Source organism: Anas platyrhynchos, chromosome 21 (genome assembly GCF_047663525.1).
Source record: "Anas platyrhynchos isolate ZD024472 breed Pekin duck chromosome 21, IASCAAS_PekinDuck_T2T, whole genome shotgun sequence".
In the NCBI taxonomy this organism is placed as follows: domain Eukaryota; kingdom Metazoa; phylum Chordata; class Aves; order Anseriformes; family Anatidae; genus Anas; species Anas platyrhynchos.
Genome location: NC_092607.1, coordinates 18,130,470 through 18,148,313, shown reverse-complemented (window position 1 = coordinate 18,148,313; position 17,844 = coordinate 18,130,470). Strand labels below are relative to the sequence as shown.

The following is a 17,844-nucleotide window of genomic DNA, read 5'->3' as shown; positions in this document are numbered from 1 at the left end:
ACAAATGACCCGAGAGCGAGTGTCTTTATTGAGAGACCTTCTGGCAGCCAGCAGGCGCTGTTCTTTCATCTGGTGGTCAGCCGAAATGAATGCCTAGCAGAGGCATCGCTCTGTGTGAACAGAACTGCTCAGCTGCATTCGGACGGCCAGGGAAGGAGCAGGCTGCTGAACTGGAAGCGAAGGTCAGCCCTTGGTGTAATTACCAGTGAAGCCAGGCCTCTGCCCTGGGGGGCAGCGCGGCGGGCAGGTAACCCTCCTGCAGACAGACCCGAGCTCCTCGCTGCTGGGGCTGCCCCCATCTCACTGTCAGCACGAGTGTTGGCCGTGGGCTGTGGCTCTGTGCCCGGCAGAGCTGTTGGCGGCATGGGGCTGGCCCTGGCGTGCTCCAGGTTCTTCCTGCAGCTTTTCCCTGCAAACCCACCTGCAGCCACAGCCTCTGCGCAGTGCGTGCAGGCTGGGAGCTTCGGAAGGAGGCGGCTGCTTTATTCTTGTGCTTTTCTGCTTCGAGTGAGGAACCTCAGTTTATCCCAGGAGGCCTTCACAAGACAGAAGGTTCTTAGAGAGATCCTGGTGGGGTCATCAGAACACCAGGGTCACACATCTTGTCCACCCAGAGACTGCTGCTGCCCTGCAGCCCCGAGCGCTGCTCCTGCCCCAGGATCCTGCACTGGGGAGCAGAGGGAGGGCTGCCTCCCCTGCAAGGCAGGCATCCCTCCGAACCGGGTGTGAAAACCAAAAAACACAGGGAGCTTTGGGGGTGGTAAAGGCAGAGGAGTGTAATGTTATGGCTTGATTTGACAGGACCTCCTGCTGCTGCAGCTGCCAGTGCCAGCCATGGAATAGATTAATCTGTATTCCAACACGCTGCAGCTGAAGTCAAGATCGATCTAATTAGGGTGTTTTAAACACTGCTTGCATTCTGAAGTCTTCGTGCCTGTCTGGAGAGGGAAAGGCTCCCGAGAGCCCGGGGTGCTGCTGGTGTAAGGAGAGCTGGCACAGACGGGTGAGCACACACGGGTTGAGAGCTGAGAGCAGGCGGTGGCCGTGTGCGCGCTGCACCGAGGGGCCGGTGCCGCGGAGAGTTTGGGTACACGCAGCTGAACTGGTGCGGGGGGGGAAGATGATGGCCTTGCCTGCTAATAAAAAAGCAACTTTGTTTTGGTAAGCGTTGTTCATAATGTTTGCTGGCTGCCGGTGGTAAGTTAGTGCTGGTGGAGGAATCGGTGGTGGTGCTGAGCGGGACTTCTTGGTGGTGTTTTACAGGAGAAATGCATTTAGTTCTTAGAAATTGGGGCTGGACAGCAGCGTTTTCCTCTGGCCTTGTCTGTTCCCCTCCATGAAAAAGACCTCATTTGTGTGAGTGCTGTGGACTGGGGCTGGGTGCTGGCGTGTTTGGTTCTTTGGAAGTTGCCCAAACACAGAGTCTGTGGGGCCGAGGCGCTGCCTTGGGAGCTGTGCTCGGGGCCTGTCCTTAGCTGAGATCCCAGCAGGGAGCTGCGGGCTTGGCTTTCTGAGGGCTCGGAGCAGCACCAGCCACTAATCCACTTCCAGAGAAGATCCTACCGAGAGCACACGCAGATTATGCACTCCTACAAATTTGCAGAGGCGTGGTGAGCAGCAGCGCAGTCTGTGGGAGCGTGGCAAGGTCCCCGTGCCTACAGACACGTGTTTCCAGCGAACGCCTCTCCTGTCTGCAGTGTAGCTGGATGTTTAATCCCCTGAAAATGGGCTCAGCCGCTTCTCCCATAGCACTTCTCTTACCCCAGGCCTTGCCCTGGTTTTGGCTCCTGCAGTGGATGCCAACGCTCACTGGGCCAGCTGTGTGCAGCACAACTGCGATTTGGGGGTCGGCACGGAACCACACCGGGGAGTTTTCAAGAAGCTGATCGAGAAAAAGGCATTTTCCTGATCAGTCAGCTGAGGAATATTTCTGCGCAACGTTTTTGGAACATTTTGACCAGGAAATAGATGTTTTCTGGGCTTTGTGTGATGCTGTGTGTAAAGAATAACCTCATTCTTAGAAAACCTGCATCGCTTTGTTTAGATTTCTCAGTAGCTTCTAAGATTTTATCAGTATAATAAATAACCTTCTGCACGTGGGCTCCAAAGCAAAAACAATGGCTGAAATGCATTTCCTAGTGCAGGAATATTGAAATATATATTATATTTATATATATATAAATACTGTCAACACTTCTAAACACTTCAAAAAAAAAAAAAAAGGCTAAACAGTGTGAAATACAGGATTCTGCCTTCTTTCTGTAACAGCAGAGTATCTGTTGGGATTTATTTTAAAAAGTCTTCATTATATCTTTTTTTAATACTTAAGGAAATAGGAGCCAGCAAGTACTTTGGAGGCTCTCGCAGTGTTTTTTAATGAAGACACTTAATTCAGAGCTGTTTGTGTGGAATAACTGTTTCTCTGCAGCAAGAGCATGCAGTGCCGGAGCCGGAGCCATCCTTCACCTCCATGTTAGCCTGTCGAAATGACAGAGCAGCCGAGCGGTGCCGGCCACCAGATAAACCTGTTATCTCCCCTGCTCCTCCTGCCAGCAGCTCTCCCAATCTCTTTGGTACATGAAAAATTGACACCACCTCAGGCAGAAATCTGTTTCTAAGGAAGCTGCGTTTGTAAGTAGCTAATGAAATGGGGGGGTGGGCGCGTGTGGACGCGTGTCTCTCCTCTTCTGTCGCTGCCCTTCTGTAGTGTGCAGATAACCTGTGCTGCCGGGAGGGCAGACCCACGGCTTGGACAAGCAGCCCCTGTGCCTTCAGCCCTTCAGTGGAAGTGTTTGCTGATCTGTTAGTGCAACAGATCCATACGAACACGTAGATGTCACTTGTTCTTGTAGGCTGATGCAATTGATCTAGGCTTCTCGTGGCTCCGGGCTAGGCAGCACTGTGGAAATGCACGCTAAATGGTTTGATGGCAGAGATGATCCCTTTCCTCCGTGCGTTGTATTTTCCTCTCAAAAACATAAAATCCTGACACTGCTCTCCCCTCCCCGTCACTGTAGGTGAGGAAATTTTTATGTCCATTATTCTTCATCAGTCTTAATCATCAAGATTAAAGCGAGGGAAAGGAGAGAAGTTACAATTTAAAATACATTTCAATATCTATAATGTAAGGTCTATATTTAACGCAGACCTGCAGGCAGGAAGCAACACCAAAAGATTCGGCAAGGGAGAGAAACCCGTGCCTCTGTCATTGCCTTGTGCTTTGCTGCTGGGTTTTATTTCCCATTAGTAGAGCCGTATACTCCTTGATGCTCTGCCTTGTTTCTGATGTTGGCGTTCATTTTGCAAATGGTTTACAGCTCTGCGTCTCCTATGCCCATGCAGGAGCGATGTGGGGTGCAGGTGAGTGCTGGTTGTAGTCTTTCCTCCTCCCGGAGGGCAGGAGGCAGGCGGACGCCCTTCTTTGGGCTCCTTCCCCGGACTCCTCTGGTTTCCAGAAGTGCTCGGTTCCTTCTCCTGCCCGGGAAGTTGCTCGCTGGCAAAACGAAACGGAGCTGATGTGTGGGAGTTGTAACTGGAGAACTTGATGAGAAATGTTTCAAAACCGAGTGTGTGTTTTGTATAAGATGCACATAAAACTGGTGAATCCTCCTGAGGAAATGACCCAAGGAGAAGCACTTTCTTCTGTACTTCATTGCAGCCAGGGAAAGCCAAATATTTGTGCTTAAGGAAGCACATTGCACCCTCTGTGTGTAAAAGGGGAGTTCTAGAGAAGATCGGTTTGTTTCCTTTGCCTCGGGGAGCAGAGAGCTTGGGCCATGTTACAGAACAGCCCGAACTCCACTTGGGTGTGCTGGGTGCTCCGCGGGGCTGGCCCCTGCTTGAGACCACAAAGAGCAGCGTGCTGCTGGGGCGCCTGCAAGCCCGGCGAGTTGAATTAAAGCAGAATTCGTGCTTTATGTAAGTTGGGTCAGTGTAGCAGGAGTAGTGCAGGAGGTCTGGGGAGGCCTCCCTGGCCTGGTTGTGGTGGGAGAGGAGCTGCCTGTGCTCCCTGCAGCCACAGCTTGCTGCTTCTGCTGCTGTTCTGCCTGCACTCGCTGGTGCTGGCAGGAACCTGGGTTCTGCTATCGGCAGCTACGTGCCGGAGTGGTGGTAGTAAATTTAATGGCATGTTACAGAGAGTATAAGCTCCTGTTTCTGATCTCAGCGTGCAATTTTCATTCTGTTTCTCTAGAACATGTCTGTTCCATCCTGGCCTCCCTTCTGCGAAACCTGAGAGGGCAGCAGAGGACACGGTTGCTGAATAAATTCACAGAGAATGACAGTGAGAAGGTGAGTGTGCGGAATGTGTGTCTGCAGTCTCTGGGCTGCTGGACTCAGAGGACGCTTGATGATGGCAGGGTGCCTGCGTGCATTTACTGAGTTCCTAAAAAGCAGCTCCTGTGCCTGTCTGTAGGGACCTGCACACTCACACCATCCTTCTCTCATTCCTGTTGTTGTTTACGCACTGGAGGGCTGGTGGTGCCTTTAGTGCTTGGCCTCCTCCGTCGTATGCCCTCTTGTTTTCTGGTGCTCTCGCACAGCTGGTAGTCCTGGGTTGTGCCTCACTGCTGAGGGCTGATCGTGTACCACATATTGCTGGCTCTGCGGGACCAGGGAAGCATGGAAAGGTGCCAGTCTGTTCTAGTGAAGCTCTTTTGCAGAAATTGTAGGAGTTGGATTAGTACACACTCAACGTTCCCCATTCCTCTCCTACAATGCGTCACTTCAGTGGTGCTTGGTCTGGGAATTTATTTCCAAAATATTTACATGGTGGTGGGTAGATCAAACAGCTGTGAAAAAGAAGCAGCAGCTTTTGCAAACCAATAATTCCCAGGGGATTTGTAAATTCCACCACTTGAGAAATACAGAGGAACCAGTATTTCTCATTAGTATGTTTTAAAGGTGTTTTTCATAACCTGATCTAACAATTGGAGAAAATTTCCCATTACTAGAAAGGGTTTAAGTTGTCAGGGTTCTCCTGCTCTCCACTGTGTATTAGACGTGTCTGTTAAATGTAGCAGAAGCTTGGCTACATTCAGCACAGAAAAGTCCATTTAAGAAACCAGGAGAACTGGAGAGCCACAACACAGGAGAACAAGTGGGCTGGGGATAGGTCTCTGTTTCCTTTTAGCTGGAGCTGATGAGACCATCTTGTGACATGGGATTACATTCGGATGCTCGCAGACTGAGCATGCTCATCTGTCCAACACTTGTACCATCGTTCTAATGCATTCCTTCCTGGGAGTGACAGAACTGCCTGGTATTTTGCATAGACTGCAGCTGGAGGAAAAACAGCATAACATGAAGGATTAAAGATGATGGCATTGTTCTTTTTCTCTTGCTTAGGTCTCTCTCTTCTGTCCTTGCAGGTTGATAGGCTGATGGAACTGTATTTTAAGTATCTGGATGCAATGCAGGCAGCTGATAAGAAGATCGATGGAGAGAAACATGTATGTATTGCTGAAGTTGTACTAGCCCGTGTCTGTGATGCTTCTGCACAGGCATGGCATCTGCACAAAGCTTCTGGCTCAGCCAGGTCGCTGTTCTGAGCCAAGCCTTCGTACCTGTGCTGACTTCTCTCTCAGCTTTTGTTGCCCCACTCTCCATCTTCTGGTACCTTAGATAAGATGGGATGAGAACTTATTTACATTAAGTGCTTCTGGACATCTCTTAGGGAATCCTATGAAGAGGGCCTCAGTCGGGTTACCTTCATTTTTACTTGTCTGAAATTTTGTTTGGTTTGGTGGATGGAGAGAAGCGAAATGCAGATAATTACATGGTAATGTGTGAGGCCTCCTGCCCTGGTCTGTAGAGTTCTGATTACCCATGAGAAAACTTCTATTTTGATTAGACAGATGAGGCTGCAGCCCAAGTCTGTGTGCTTTCTGCACACCAGCAGTGAACGTTTCGAATGACATGAGCATGGGTACCACCTAGTACTTTCTTGGAACTGAAGCTGGAACAGACTTCTTGAAAGAGAATGAGCTGTCGGAGTCAGGAAGCAGCTTGCAGAGCTGTTAGCGAGCTTGGCCCGCTTCCCACAAGATTATCTGTATCAGCGCTGAAGAGGGGCTGAGATTGATTAGCACTGACGGAGAGTAATCGCTGCAGCCGCCGTCCCCGCACGCGGGTGAGCTCAGCGTGCCCGGGCTGCAGCCCCCTGCCGGGCTCCGACAAACAGCTGTCCCCTTGCTGCCAAGGCTGTTTCTCCAGGCGCTGCCAAACATTTTGGGGGCATCAGAGCTCAGCGGTGATGCTGCTGCTCAAAAAGGCAAAAGGCTGAGTGATGAATGGAACTGCTTTTGCTGCCAGCATCCAGACTCCATATGGACAGCTGCAGCTTCACAAATGAACAGTGGCCCGAAGAAAAACAGCCTTTACCCTTTCCTGCTATCCCTCCACGCTCCAGTCATCCACCTCGAAACAGAACAAGAAATTATTTATTCTCTAGGTTTCGGTGTTGGTGTGTGGGTGTTAGAAATCAAAAAGTAGAGCTGATTTTTCTGGCTGAAATCTCGGTGTATGGGCAGCTGCTGTATAGAGCCCTTACCTGAAATGAGCAGAACTACTGTATGCATGTGCCCTTTATCAAAAAGGTCTTGAAGTTGGCTCTAAATATTATTAACACCTGTAGCAAACAGCCAACAGAGCAGGGGTGAAGGGAGTTGGAGTGTGAAGAAGCTTGTGTAGAAGCAATTTAATTAATTACAACCCATTCATGTTTACTGATAAACCAGAAGAGAAAGCACAAGAACTCAGACTTTCCTCCTGCCTCCAGAAGGCCAGTGTGCTTTTGCCCCAGTGCAGTGCTCTGTAGGCTGGAAGGGCTGGAATAAACGGATCTCAGTGCTTCCTCCTATTAGTGCTAATAATAGGATTTGGCAGAAACATCCCATATGTGCTTTGACCTTCTGCAATATATTTCAACAGAAAATATCAAAGCATTTCTCTGAGATTTGCTCATGTCACCTCTGAGAAGCAGATTTGTACTTTGCATGTGAAGGACATTGGTTTTTCAAAGCAGAGCTGTTCCGAGCCTGGTAGTAAAGATTAGGAGGTTAGAAATCTGGACAGGGCTGGACTAGAAATTTGTCCAATTGCATTCCCGATCATCTCGAGGCACTGCAAATGATATTAAGCGTGTCACCGTGCTACTACTTCTTGCTTTATCTCCCAGCAGGTTAGAGCATTGGGCACAGTGTACGAAATACGACATTCCAAGCAAGGAACAAACCTCAACACTTCTGGAGTTACTGATTGCTTTGCTTTTTAGCATCCTAAAATGGTCAATGGGAAACGGTCTGCTGAGATCTGAAGTGGCTCAAGCGGTTTCCTCACGGAGAAGTAGGCAAAAGCCATCGTTGTGCCTGTCAGGTCAGGGAATTACCTAGCTTTGACAGGATCTATGGCTGCTTTAACGTTTGTAGTTGTTGCACATGAATCATTGAAGTGGATGGTTTGAACGCTTGGTCCTTTAGAAGCTGAGCTTTGTCACCCGGGGGGTTTTGACCTTCCTCTTGCAGTGGAGGGCACAGTACCCAAAAAAATCTGGAATACGAATCCTTTCCTTTCTCCCTGCCCCAAAGGAAAAAAAGATGCCTGATGAATTTGTACACGTTCAGCCTATACTGAAAAGAGAGATTCAAGTCTGATGGACAGAGTATCCTGGTGTAAGTCTGGCATTACAAGAAGTGGAAACATGATTACACAAAGAATGATTGAAGGTATCATACCTGAAGTTTTATCTTTAGTAGTGCAGCTGGCATAAGAAGCTCCTGCTCTTGCTGTTCTTTTCCTTTTTTTTTTTTTTTTTTTTTTTCTTTTAGCTTAGCTTATTTTTGTGATCTGGTTTGTAGCTCAGCCCTTCAGACTGTGGCAGTGAAGGCGTGGAAATAGTTGAGAACAGAAGGGAAGGGAGGAATTTCTTAAGCCAGCTGTTTCTGAAGAAGAACAATTATTATGAAGCTGCACCATGAATCTGGACAATGAAAGAGGGTACGGTCCAGAGGGAGAGCCTCCCTTCTTCTCAGCGTTAACCAGCCATTTGCTGCTGTGGGATCTGTTCAGAAGTGATCAGAGGTGATAACTTCATGATTACCCTGATTGCTACCTGAAACCCAGGAGCAAAGTCCATGAGCATTTGTCTCTAACACCTGGTGCCTGTCTTAGCACTTTTCTCAGAGTTTTTAGGTAATGAAACCCAGTAAGGATCTTGTCCCTGTCTCAAATTCTTTATTCTTTTCTGTAGGAAAAGGTGCAAAACTGTGGCTTTCAACTCCCTCTAAAATGAGGCATAATTATAGGCGGCAGCAATAGCCTTAGCGATCCCTAAAAATGGCAGGAGCAGACGAGGATGGTTTAATATTTTTATAGTTCAGTGGAAAATGATGCTCACGGGTTTATTCAGTAAAATATTCTCAGCAGATACTTTGCGCTATAATGACTTACAAATTACATGCTAATTGTGCTACAGTTAAGTGATTCCATCCTTGAAAGGGAGAGGTGGAACTCCTAGCGGCTCCTGGCTGGTATTAGCCCAGCGTTCAAGTCCAGGTCAGAATGACAGATAAATTGCCTGGACCTGTGCTGAAAACAGGAGCTGGTGGTGGCCGGGGAGGTGTCAGTGCCCCGTGGAAAGAGCACACCAAAAGAGCACACCGGAGGTCACGGGAGCGCGTGCAGATTTTTCAGTGTGGCTGAGTTCAGGCTGCCTGCGCTTGGAGCTTTCCTGGGAAATGGCCAGCAGGCTGGGGTGAGCTTCCAACTTTCCTGCTAGAAGCACTGCCTCGCTGGGCTTTGCTGGGAGAGGTGAATAAGATGTAAGGAAGGAGGATGCAGGGAATCTTCTGGGCCCCAGTCCGGTGGCTGTGGAGCAGATGTGGTCTCTGGCACAGATCGGCAGATCCGTTGTATCTCTAGGTTTAGGTCTTTGCTTGACACCTTGAGGCCTGTCAGTCCTGCCTCATTAGTGTGAGAGAAGCTCATTTTAGCTTCACAGAAGCCCATCTCATTGCTGTCTTCTCCCATCAGCAAGGGGCATCTCAGCACATATTGTTGGCAGATTAGAAATGGCATCTGAGTGCTCATTTGGAGGTTAGCAACTTGACAGCTTTGAAAGAGAGACAAAGTGGAAAGGTGGCTGCTTGGTACTGTACTGGGAGGCAGATTAGCATTTAAAGTTTGGTTCTCTTTTTTTTTAAAAAAAAAAAAAAAAAAAAAAAGAGGGCTGTGAAAAGGTACCTAAGACTGTATTTGTCTTCTAATTTGTATCTGCTTAATTCACTGGTGCAAAATAATCTTGCTTCTGTGCCGAGAGGGGCTGTTGTAACTGCTGCCTTCGCTGTGTAATCAAGACGACAGTTGCCTGGATCCTGCTCCTGTGATCACCGTGCTTGGATCAGAATACAGAACAGGAATGGTCTTTGTTTCCTGCTCTGGCGATTCAAAATCCTTGCCTGTTGATATTTTTCTGTTCAGGAATTTAGCACTGAGTTTTGGGAATTGAGTGACTTGTCTTTTTTTCTCACATGGGGTTTTTGGCTGTTTCAGTGAGTAGCTGCCTATCTCTGGCTTGCCAGGTGCAATGGTTGGTTTTAGAGACCAGATTTGACCAGATTCATTTAATTTGGCATTGATGTAGGTGGGGAATGTTGCTCCTTGCACAAAATTGGATTTCTTTTTACTGGCAGGAGCTTGCACGCAAGCTTTGTGCAGTCATGCCTGTGCCCATGATTTTGGAAGCATGGAGTAAATCACAGTTTGCAAATACTGGAGCCTAAAGGATCTGATGCTAAAGCACCCTGCAGGGTAGCCAATGTGGTTGTCTTATGACATTGGTAATTAGGCATTGCTTTTTAAACTTGTTCTTTCATTGGCAAGCTAGATTCCTAGGAGGAAAGGAAAAATATTTCATTACATGTGCTTTCTTCTCTGACTTTTGGGAGGCAGCAATAAACAGCTGCATTTCTAAGTCACTTAATCAGATTTCCGTATAGTGAGCATTTATTGCACTCTCCAGTGAGAAGTGTACAGGATTAGTTTTCCTTCTTGTGCCTAAAATACTCCACCTATAATTAGATGAAAGGCTGTGGCTTGATAAAACAGGAAAATGTGGTAGCTTAAATCAGCTTTGGTGCTGGTCACCTTGTGTGTGTTCACTTAGAGCATGTGCATGTGGAGAAAGTGCTCGGTGAGCGTTACGGGTACCGTGCTCGCTGGTGATGGCTCTAATGAGAAAATATTGCTCTGCTGGTGTGTGCCCACCTGCCACACTGCTGCATAATGAGTAACCCGAGCTGCAGCAAGCTAGCAGCGTCTGACAAGCTGTTTCCTTGATTTAAAAACAAAACCAAAAAACAAACCCCCAAAACACAAAAGGTCATGCATGACATCAGTTATTCTGGTCTGTTGGTCTCTGTGAAGAGTACGGGTGGGTTCACTCTGGGTGGAGTGGGCCTTTCCCCAGACAAAACTGATCAGAATTTATTGCCAGGCTGTTCTTGCCAGTGCTGTGAACAAAATGCTCTGTCCGAACCAGAAGGGTGGAGTGGCCTCTTGCATTCTGCCTTTGGGCTCCGTTTGGGCAGGTCTCTCTGGTGAAACACCATTCTGAGAAAGTTCTGGCAGTGTTTGGAGAAGCAGCGAGAGCCCTCAGCCATTGCCCCAGGAACCAGAGCTCTCCTGGCAGCGTGCTGCAGCTGGAGGCTTGGCCCTCTCAGGCTTCCTGCCAAATGCTGTTGGAAGGTCAGGGCTGGGAATGGTAAAATTTCACTTGTGCAGAATTTTGAGACCTGGTTTCTCATTCGTCAGCTGGTGATGGAGTTGGAAGCCTGGTAGGTCTTTGAGCTGGCTGGAGTCGTGTTCTGCACTGCTTACCAGCACCCTCAGATGGCCAGTAGGAGAACATGGGGTTTTGTTCCGTTTTGACAGAACTTGCAAGTAGTAAAACACTGGTTTGTTTCACATTCACGGGCTGTAATCACTCAGTTTAGGAGTGCAGTTTGTATGTTTACATTAATATTTACATTTGCAGGTGGACACACTTCACAACCAGCAACAGCAAAACCTTGCTCAAAATTGAATGAAATGTTTTGTGAATTTAAATGAATTATTAAAAGTAGTATTTCTTTGGTGAGAAATGGATGGATGTTCATATTTTGGGGGAGCAAAGCGTTTAAGAAACCACAATTATCACCAGTGTTTTGCCACTACTAATGGGAAGTACTTTGAGAGCCAGTCTCGACACCCTTTTCTTTGCACTGCTTTACAGGACATGGTACGTCGCGGAGAGATAATAGATGATGACATGGAAGATGAATTCTATCTTCGTCGCCTGGATGCTGGTCTCTTTGTTCTACAGCTCATTTGTTACATCATGGCAGAGATCTGTAATGCCAATGTTCCCCAGGTAAAGCTATATCCAAGGTTGGCAGATCACCTGTGTTTCCATCCATGATACAAACAAGGCAATAAATCCTTGCAGATATTACCTCTTAATCCTCTCTTTCTGTAATTCCTTTTCTGGGAGGAAACTTACTGTGCTTGTGTCCATGCAACTTCGTGAACTTGTAGCAGTTGGGAGGGCAACGGTAGGTACAGAAGCTGATGGTTACCACTGAGCTCACACAGCCTGCCATAAGCAAGGTCACAGCTTGAAATGGAAAGGCTCTGTTTGTACCACTGCTGAGAGCAGCAGAAGAGGATGTTCTCTCAGAAGGCTTCTCGAAAGCACAGGCTGCAGCAGGTGACTTTTCCTGAACTAAGCAAAATACTGCTCCTCTGCTGTCACCAACGCATTTGTGACTTTATGTGGTGACTTGTACCTGTGCCACGTCTTCCTGAAGGCTTTTAAGTGGGTGCTCTGGGACTGTGGGCTAGCAAGGCTGAGTTGGGTTTTGTGGTACTTGGGGTTTCTGCTTGCACCTCAAAGAAAGTTGCAAAAAGTGGGGTTGTGCATGGCTTTCTGTTGTTGAAGATTACTTTCTTCTGTTTCCTGTCCCTGATCAGATTCGTCAAAGAGTTCATCAGATTCTGAACATGAGGGGCAGCTCCATTAAAATTGTTCGACATATTCTGAAGGGTGAGTTCAGCTATTCCTACGCGTGTCTCGTTCTTTACCAGGATCAGCATGGTCATCACTTGGTAGGATGAGCCTTTGCATGTAATTCTCCTTGAGTTCATGAGCAGCTTCATGCAGCAGTTATGTTCTGAGGTCTGGGCAGGGCTGGAATCACTGGGATAAGAGGCGTGCCTCACCTTGGGGTGAGGATGCTCGCTGTTGGCTGCTGTCACGTAACACCATCAGCTGCAGACTGGCTGGGACTTGCTGCTGACTTTAACACTAGAGTAAATATTTAAGGGAAGTGCATGTGCATGCTAGAGGGAGGAACAGTGGAGTCTCATCTTTCATTAACATGGTCCTGTACTTTACCATCTGCACCGTATTAGTATCCACGGTGTATTTGTCTTGCTCTTAGTGTCAGATTAATATGGATTATAGCATTAAAGTATCCTCTGTAGCTTTAAAACGTAGCTGTTGTGATTTGCAATCCTGGTTCTAAAGTACTGCTTGTTATTTTGAATGCTTATGTTGAATTAGAGCAGTGCTTATTTGAACTGTGGCTCTCATCTGGAGCCTGCTGTCCTTCAGCAGAAGCAGCCATTGGACAGGGGAAGGGGAGGACAGGGCTCAGGACTCCCCCCGCAGCCCCCCCGAGCTGTGAGACGTGGCTGGAGCAGCGCTGATCTGCTGCCCTGGGAGAAGCCTCTCCTGTTTTAGCAGAGGGTTGTGTGGGGCCGTGTCTGCTCTTGAGAGGCTGTGCTGCTCTCGGTGAAGAGTAAGGAGCTCTCTCTTCTGAAGAGGAAGGAAAGTCAGCTGCATCTCTGGGGTGCTGGGCTCTGGGTTGCGTTGTTTTGATGTCTCCGCTTTCCTAGGGAATAACAATGATGTGCTCCTGGCCTTTTCTTTTTTCCCTTCAGCAGTGGGAGGTAGAGGCAGCCTTTTTTCCCTTGCAGATCCTGTTGTTTTTCTCCCTTCACATATGCAGGAAAGAGAGGAGATGAGAAAGATAGCTGGTATAAAAAATAGGAGTGATTTTCTGACACCGAGACAACCTGCGGCTATCGGCGATCTTTGGCCCTTGTCCTTTCCCAGCAAGTTCAAGCTGATGCCTGCTGATGAACGGGGAGGGGAGTGGGACTGGATAGGATGTCTTTTCTGCTTTCAATTATGATACTTAACAATTCCTGCCTCCAAACTGCCCACTTGCAGCTTAGGACGTGACACACAACCGTGTTCAGATTCCCACACCTGACCTGGGCCCCAGGTACCCAGGAGATTTGTCTGCACGCACGCCTCATGTTCGCTCCCGTGGCGTGTTGATTTACATACTGAGCTTCCCTTCCTGAACTGAAGGGCAGCTGCATTAAAATTTCATCTGATTTTTTTGTCACAGACAGTGACTTGCATTGTGAAACTTTCTCTATGGCTTTATCATGTCTTGCAAGCTGCTTATGGAAAGTGCAGATTGTACAGCAATTTCAGGAGTCCCAGCAGGGATACGTGCACTTCCTAAGGAGACCTTAAATGGCATGTTAATAATACAGGTGATGGATACAGTATTTGGGGCTGTCTTTCAGCTCTTCCCCGGCTGTCACACTTGTCAGTTTTAGGGACTTGTGCCTTCACAGCTGTCAATAGCTTCAGAAATGAATTTGTTGGTGGGCCCTCATGAAGCACTGGAACGGGGAGCCAAAAGGTTCCTGGCAGGTAGGACTAGTACAGAGCTCACCTGCAGTCTGTGCTGCTGACATTTAGTCTTGGTTAGGACTTACACCCTTATGTTCCAGTATCTCCTCAGCGTGGATCCACCAGCTTTTATCAAGTTACACCGCAGGTAAGCATTTGCCTCTCCAGAAGAGCTGTTCCATTGCCTGTCTGAAGTACTGGCTTGGTGTTGGACCCTGGAAGCCTGCCTGTAGGCTGTAGGCCACTGGGGGATTTCTGAAATTACCTGGCTTGCGGAGCGTAGGAGATTATATTCAGAAAGACTGAGGTGTTGGGAGCCTTCAGCACTGAACCATTCCTAATCCAGCTTCCGGCTGCTCTCAGGACAGTTGAGGGCTGCTTGATTTTTACTTTTTTTTTTTTTCAGTGTTTTGCTCTTGTTCAGTTTTTATTTTCTATTTTCGCATACTAATTAGGTGCTTGTTTTTTTAGTTAGGTTTTTATGGCCTACATATTCTCCATGTTTCTCTGGCAACCTGACAGCTGATGGATCCCTTGGGGTTGCTCAGAATCATTTCTGATGCAAGTGCGGAAGCAGGACTGCTTCCTTACGGCAGGACTTTCGGGGGGGAGGAGTGGGCAGGGAATAACCAAAGGCTCATTAAATGCATTTCTGCAGGCTGACCAGTCCTCCCCCAGTTCCTCTTCCTTGCAGATCAGGCGCTGCTTGCAGTGGGACGGTTGGCTTGTTTTTAGGAAGAACACGGCTGAGCGCTGTGCGCTGGCTGGGAGGGCGCTTTGCAGGGAGGCTGCTCCCATCAGGGGACGTTTGGTCTGCGTCTCCCCCAGCCGAAGGAGCGAGGCACACACCTCCCCAGGCAGTGCTGCTCGGTGCAGGCCTTGGAGGTGTGTGGGTGGCTCTGAGGCTCCTCGCCTGGCACGGGCACCCAAGGCCTGGTTAAGCCTTGGGCTTAGGTCAGGTAGCGGGCACGTCAGGGAGGTGCTGGGTGGGATACCCACCGAAATCCGACCCAAACCCGTTAGCATGTGTAATCACAAAGGGAAGGTAAGTGTGTTTTAAGGACGATGCTAAATTTGGCGTTTGTGGTCCCTTGGTATGTGCAGGCTTTATGGCTTCCAATATCCATTACAAGCTTCAATATTTCCCTATTGATTTTTACTGTTCTGTAACCATTGTATTTTGTCTAATGAAGCAGAAACCAATCTTAGGTCCCTTCCCTTTGTGTAGCTACAGAGACGTGTAAGCTCTGTTTAACTGTTGGCAGAGGGAGCCTACGTTTGATTTTTGCTGTCTCACTGAAGCGGTAGAATTTTAAATAAGAAAGTAAATATGTAAAATCTCATTGGATGATTTTTTCTTAAACCTGGTTCTGGGGGCTTTATGTGGTCTTTTCAAATTACCAACTGTTGGTAGCCCAGTAAACAGTCTGCCGTGGGAGTCGTGGGGTTTTTAGTATTAAGAAACCTAAATATTTAGGAGGAAAAATGCTGAGCTTTTGCAAAAGATGGGAGGAATTCCTCGTGGCTTGTTTTTGCTGTCTTACTGGGACAATAGAGGGGCAGTGGCGTTAGTGGCAGCTCCACCGCTTGTGCTGTGGTTCAGTGCCTGGTGGGCAAACAGCACGGCTGGGCCACCAGCCCCCTGCCTGCGGCCACCCTGCAGAGCCCTGCCCGCCGGGTGCACCCCCGGGGCCCTCGGGGCTGTGCCAGCAGGCAGCCAGCTGGAGGAGTCCCTCCTCTCCTTTCCTTTCCTTTCGCTTGGGTGCTCGGAGCTGTCAGGATGTAGCGGCAGCCAGGAAAGCGTTGCCCTTGGGCTGCAATAAACAAAGGCAGTTGCAGTCGCTGCATCTGTTTCAGAGGCACTTAGTCTGACAAAGCACAGGAAAGGTCTCGTTTGGGGACAGAGCCTGCTCCTCGCCGTGCTCCCCGGGGGGGCCGATGCTGTTCGACAGAAAGTGCTCTGATACTGCCCGAAGGGGACAGGAGAACCTGAGCTAAACGCCTGGGCTCTGCAGCTTGTTCTCCTGGGAGAGCAACCCTGTGTCTGCCGCGCTGCGTTCCTCCTCCAGCACAGGAGGACACAGGTTACGGTCCCTGCCATGCAGCCCTTCGCCCCCGGGGCCCTGCCCTTCTGCAGCTGGCTGCTGTGCAGGTGGCTCACCGAGTGCTCCAGCAGCTGCAATGAGCAGCTCCACGAGCTCGCTGCCTGCGATCCGTGTGGGGGAGAAGCTTTTCCGCCCTCTGAAGGCAGAATTCCCTGCGCTCGTCCCCCTTCTCCAGGACTGAGAGGCAGACAGGTTGACTTGCAGCAAACCTTGGTGTTTTCCACCTGCTCTTGTTACAGGTACTGTAGCAGTTCATAAATATTAAAAGGATTTCTCCCAGAGGCCTTGGCAAAGAATTCTGCTTTTTGTACATGGAGAGAGAGAGAGAGAGAGAGAGTACACACATGGGGGGAGACTCCCACATCAGCTAACTTCTCCCTGTCCTCACTCCTTTCAGTGCTCTTATAATAAAGGCTTTGATGGAGCTCAGAGGCATGTAGCAGTGCTGAACGTATAAATATTAAAGCAAACTTTCTACAGCAAGTTACTATTCAGATGCTGAATACAAGCTGTTCTGTTTGTTTAGGAAGAAGGGAAAGAATGAGAGAAGGCGGAGGCTGGAAAGCAGTGTCTAACCAAGCAGTCTGCTCCTGATTTACTAAGATTTGTTCAGGTCCTTGCTTTTGCAGCTCAGAATCTGCTTTTTAGTTTTTCTTTTTAAGCCATCTTTGAATATGTAGGTTCTGTTAGCAGGAAGGAGCAGGGTTGCAAGGGAATGAGAGCTGCCAGCTTGAAACGAATGTCAGGAAGGAGAGGTGCAGAGGGAACCTCTGCTGTGCAGTGTTTGGCCATGTGCATGGGTAAGCAAGACCTTGATTGGGGTCTGGTTGAAGACAGGGAGTTTGCTTTGTAGTGAAATCTTAATTGGTGTGTTTCCTTCCATATGAATTAAAAGCACTCGTAGATTCAGGAATGATCTCCACTTTACTAGTTTTACAAAAATCCCAGTTCAGGGTGCTTGGGAAACAGACACGTTAAACCTGAAGTTAGGGAAGTGTAACAGCTGTGTACTGGCTCCCGCCTGACCTTCCTGGTCCTGATGATGCATGGTGTTAAAGGAGACCTGGAAAGCTACTGATACCCAGAGCTGTTCCGAGTTTCTTGGTCTGAAAGTGGTGAGCGCTCCAGCTCTCCAGTCTAAACAGCTGCCAGGGGGCTCCTCCTGTGCAGGGGTTGGGAAGAACGCCGTCAGCTCTCGTCGTGGTCAGACTCTGGGGAAAGGGTAACATTGGTGAGCGTCTGCTTGCTTCTCGTGGTGCTTCATGATGAGAGCAGCATGTTTTTGCTGTAGTCTGTTTGCTGCAAAATGTTAATGAGGGGTCAGTAGGTGTTTATTATGCAAAGCTTTAACCCTGGAGACTGGGGGAAAAAATCCATCAGTGCTCCTTACATAAATTCCCATGCAGTTGCTGGCAGTGGACACAGATTTAGATTCTGCTGTGGTACCTCTGTAAGAGAAGTTGGCCATTGGTCATTAGTGTCTTACTCAACGTCTGTTTTTCTGTCTGCTTTCTCTCCCACAGAGTATGCAGAGAACATTGGGGATGGGAAGAACCAGGAGTTCCGGGAGAGTGAGCAGAAGCGGATCATGGACCTGCTGGAGAATTTCTGAGGACCTGGCGGCTGAATTCTGTATTTCCCTAGGAGGATGCAGCGTCTGGCTCTCTTCTTTTGCTGCCCTCTTCCAGCCCTGATTGCACGATAAAAAACAATGTTTCTATGAAACTATTCTAAATGGGATTTTGGAGATATTAAATATAGTTTGCTTTTTTTTTTTAATTCTTTGTTTGTTATTTAAGTCCTACTATGAGTGTGACTATAGGTGCTTACCTTGCAGTAGGGTATCTCAAAGATGTTTCCATTTTTTTCCCAAAGTCCAACAGCAGTGATCAGAGCACAAAACAATATGACAGTATGATGCTTAGAAGCAGGGTAAAGAGGAAGCACAGATAGCTCAAGACGACCATAGTATGTTACTCCAGCCCAGTGCAC

General features: G+C 48.3%; 1 protein-coding gene across 1 annotated transcript in view; it reads left to right on the top strand.

Annotated features, from left to right (window-relative positions):
- Positions 1-17,631, top strand: part of CTNNBL1 (catenin beta like 1) — a 46,352-nt gene extending 28,721 nt beyond the window's left edge. The window contains exons 12-16 of the mRNA XM_072026323.1: positions 4,193-4,290; positions 5,370-5,450; positions 11,270-11,407; positions 12,007-12,079; positions 17,376-17,631. Of these exons, the coding sequence (XP_071882424.1) occupies positions 4,193-4,290; positions 5,370-5,450; positions 11,270-11,407; positions 12,007-12,079; positions 17,376-17,464 (479 nt within the window). The 3' untranslated portion in view covers positions 17,465-17,631. The remainder of the gene's footprint in view (positions 1-4,192; positions 4,291-5,369; positions 5,451-11,269; positions 11,408-12,006; positions 12,080-17,375) is intronic.
- Positions 17,632-17,844: the final 213 nt, after the last annotated feature.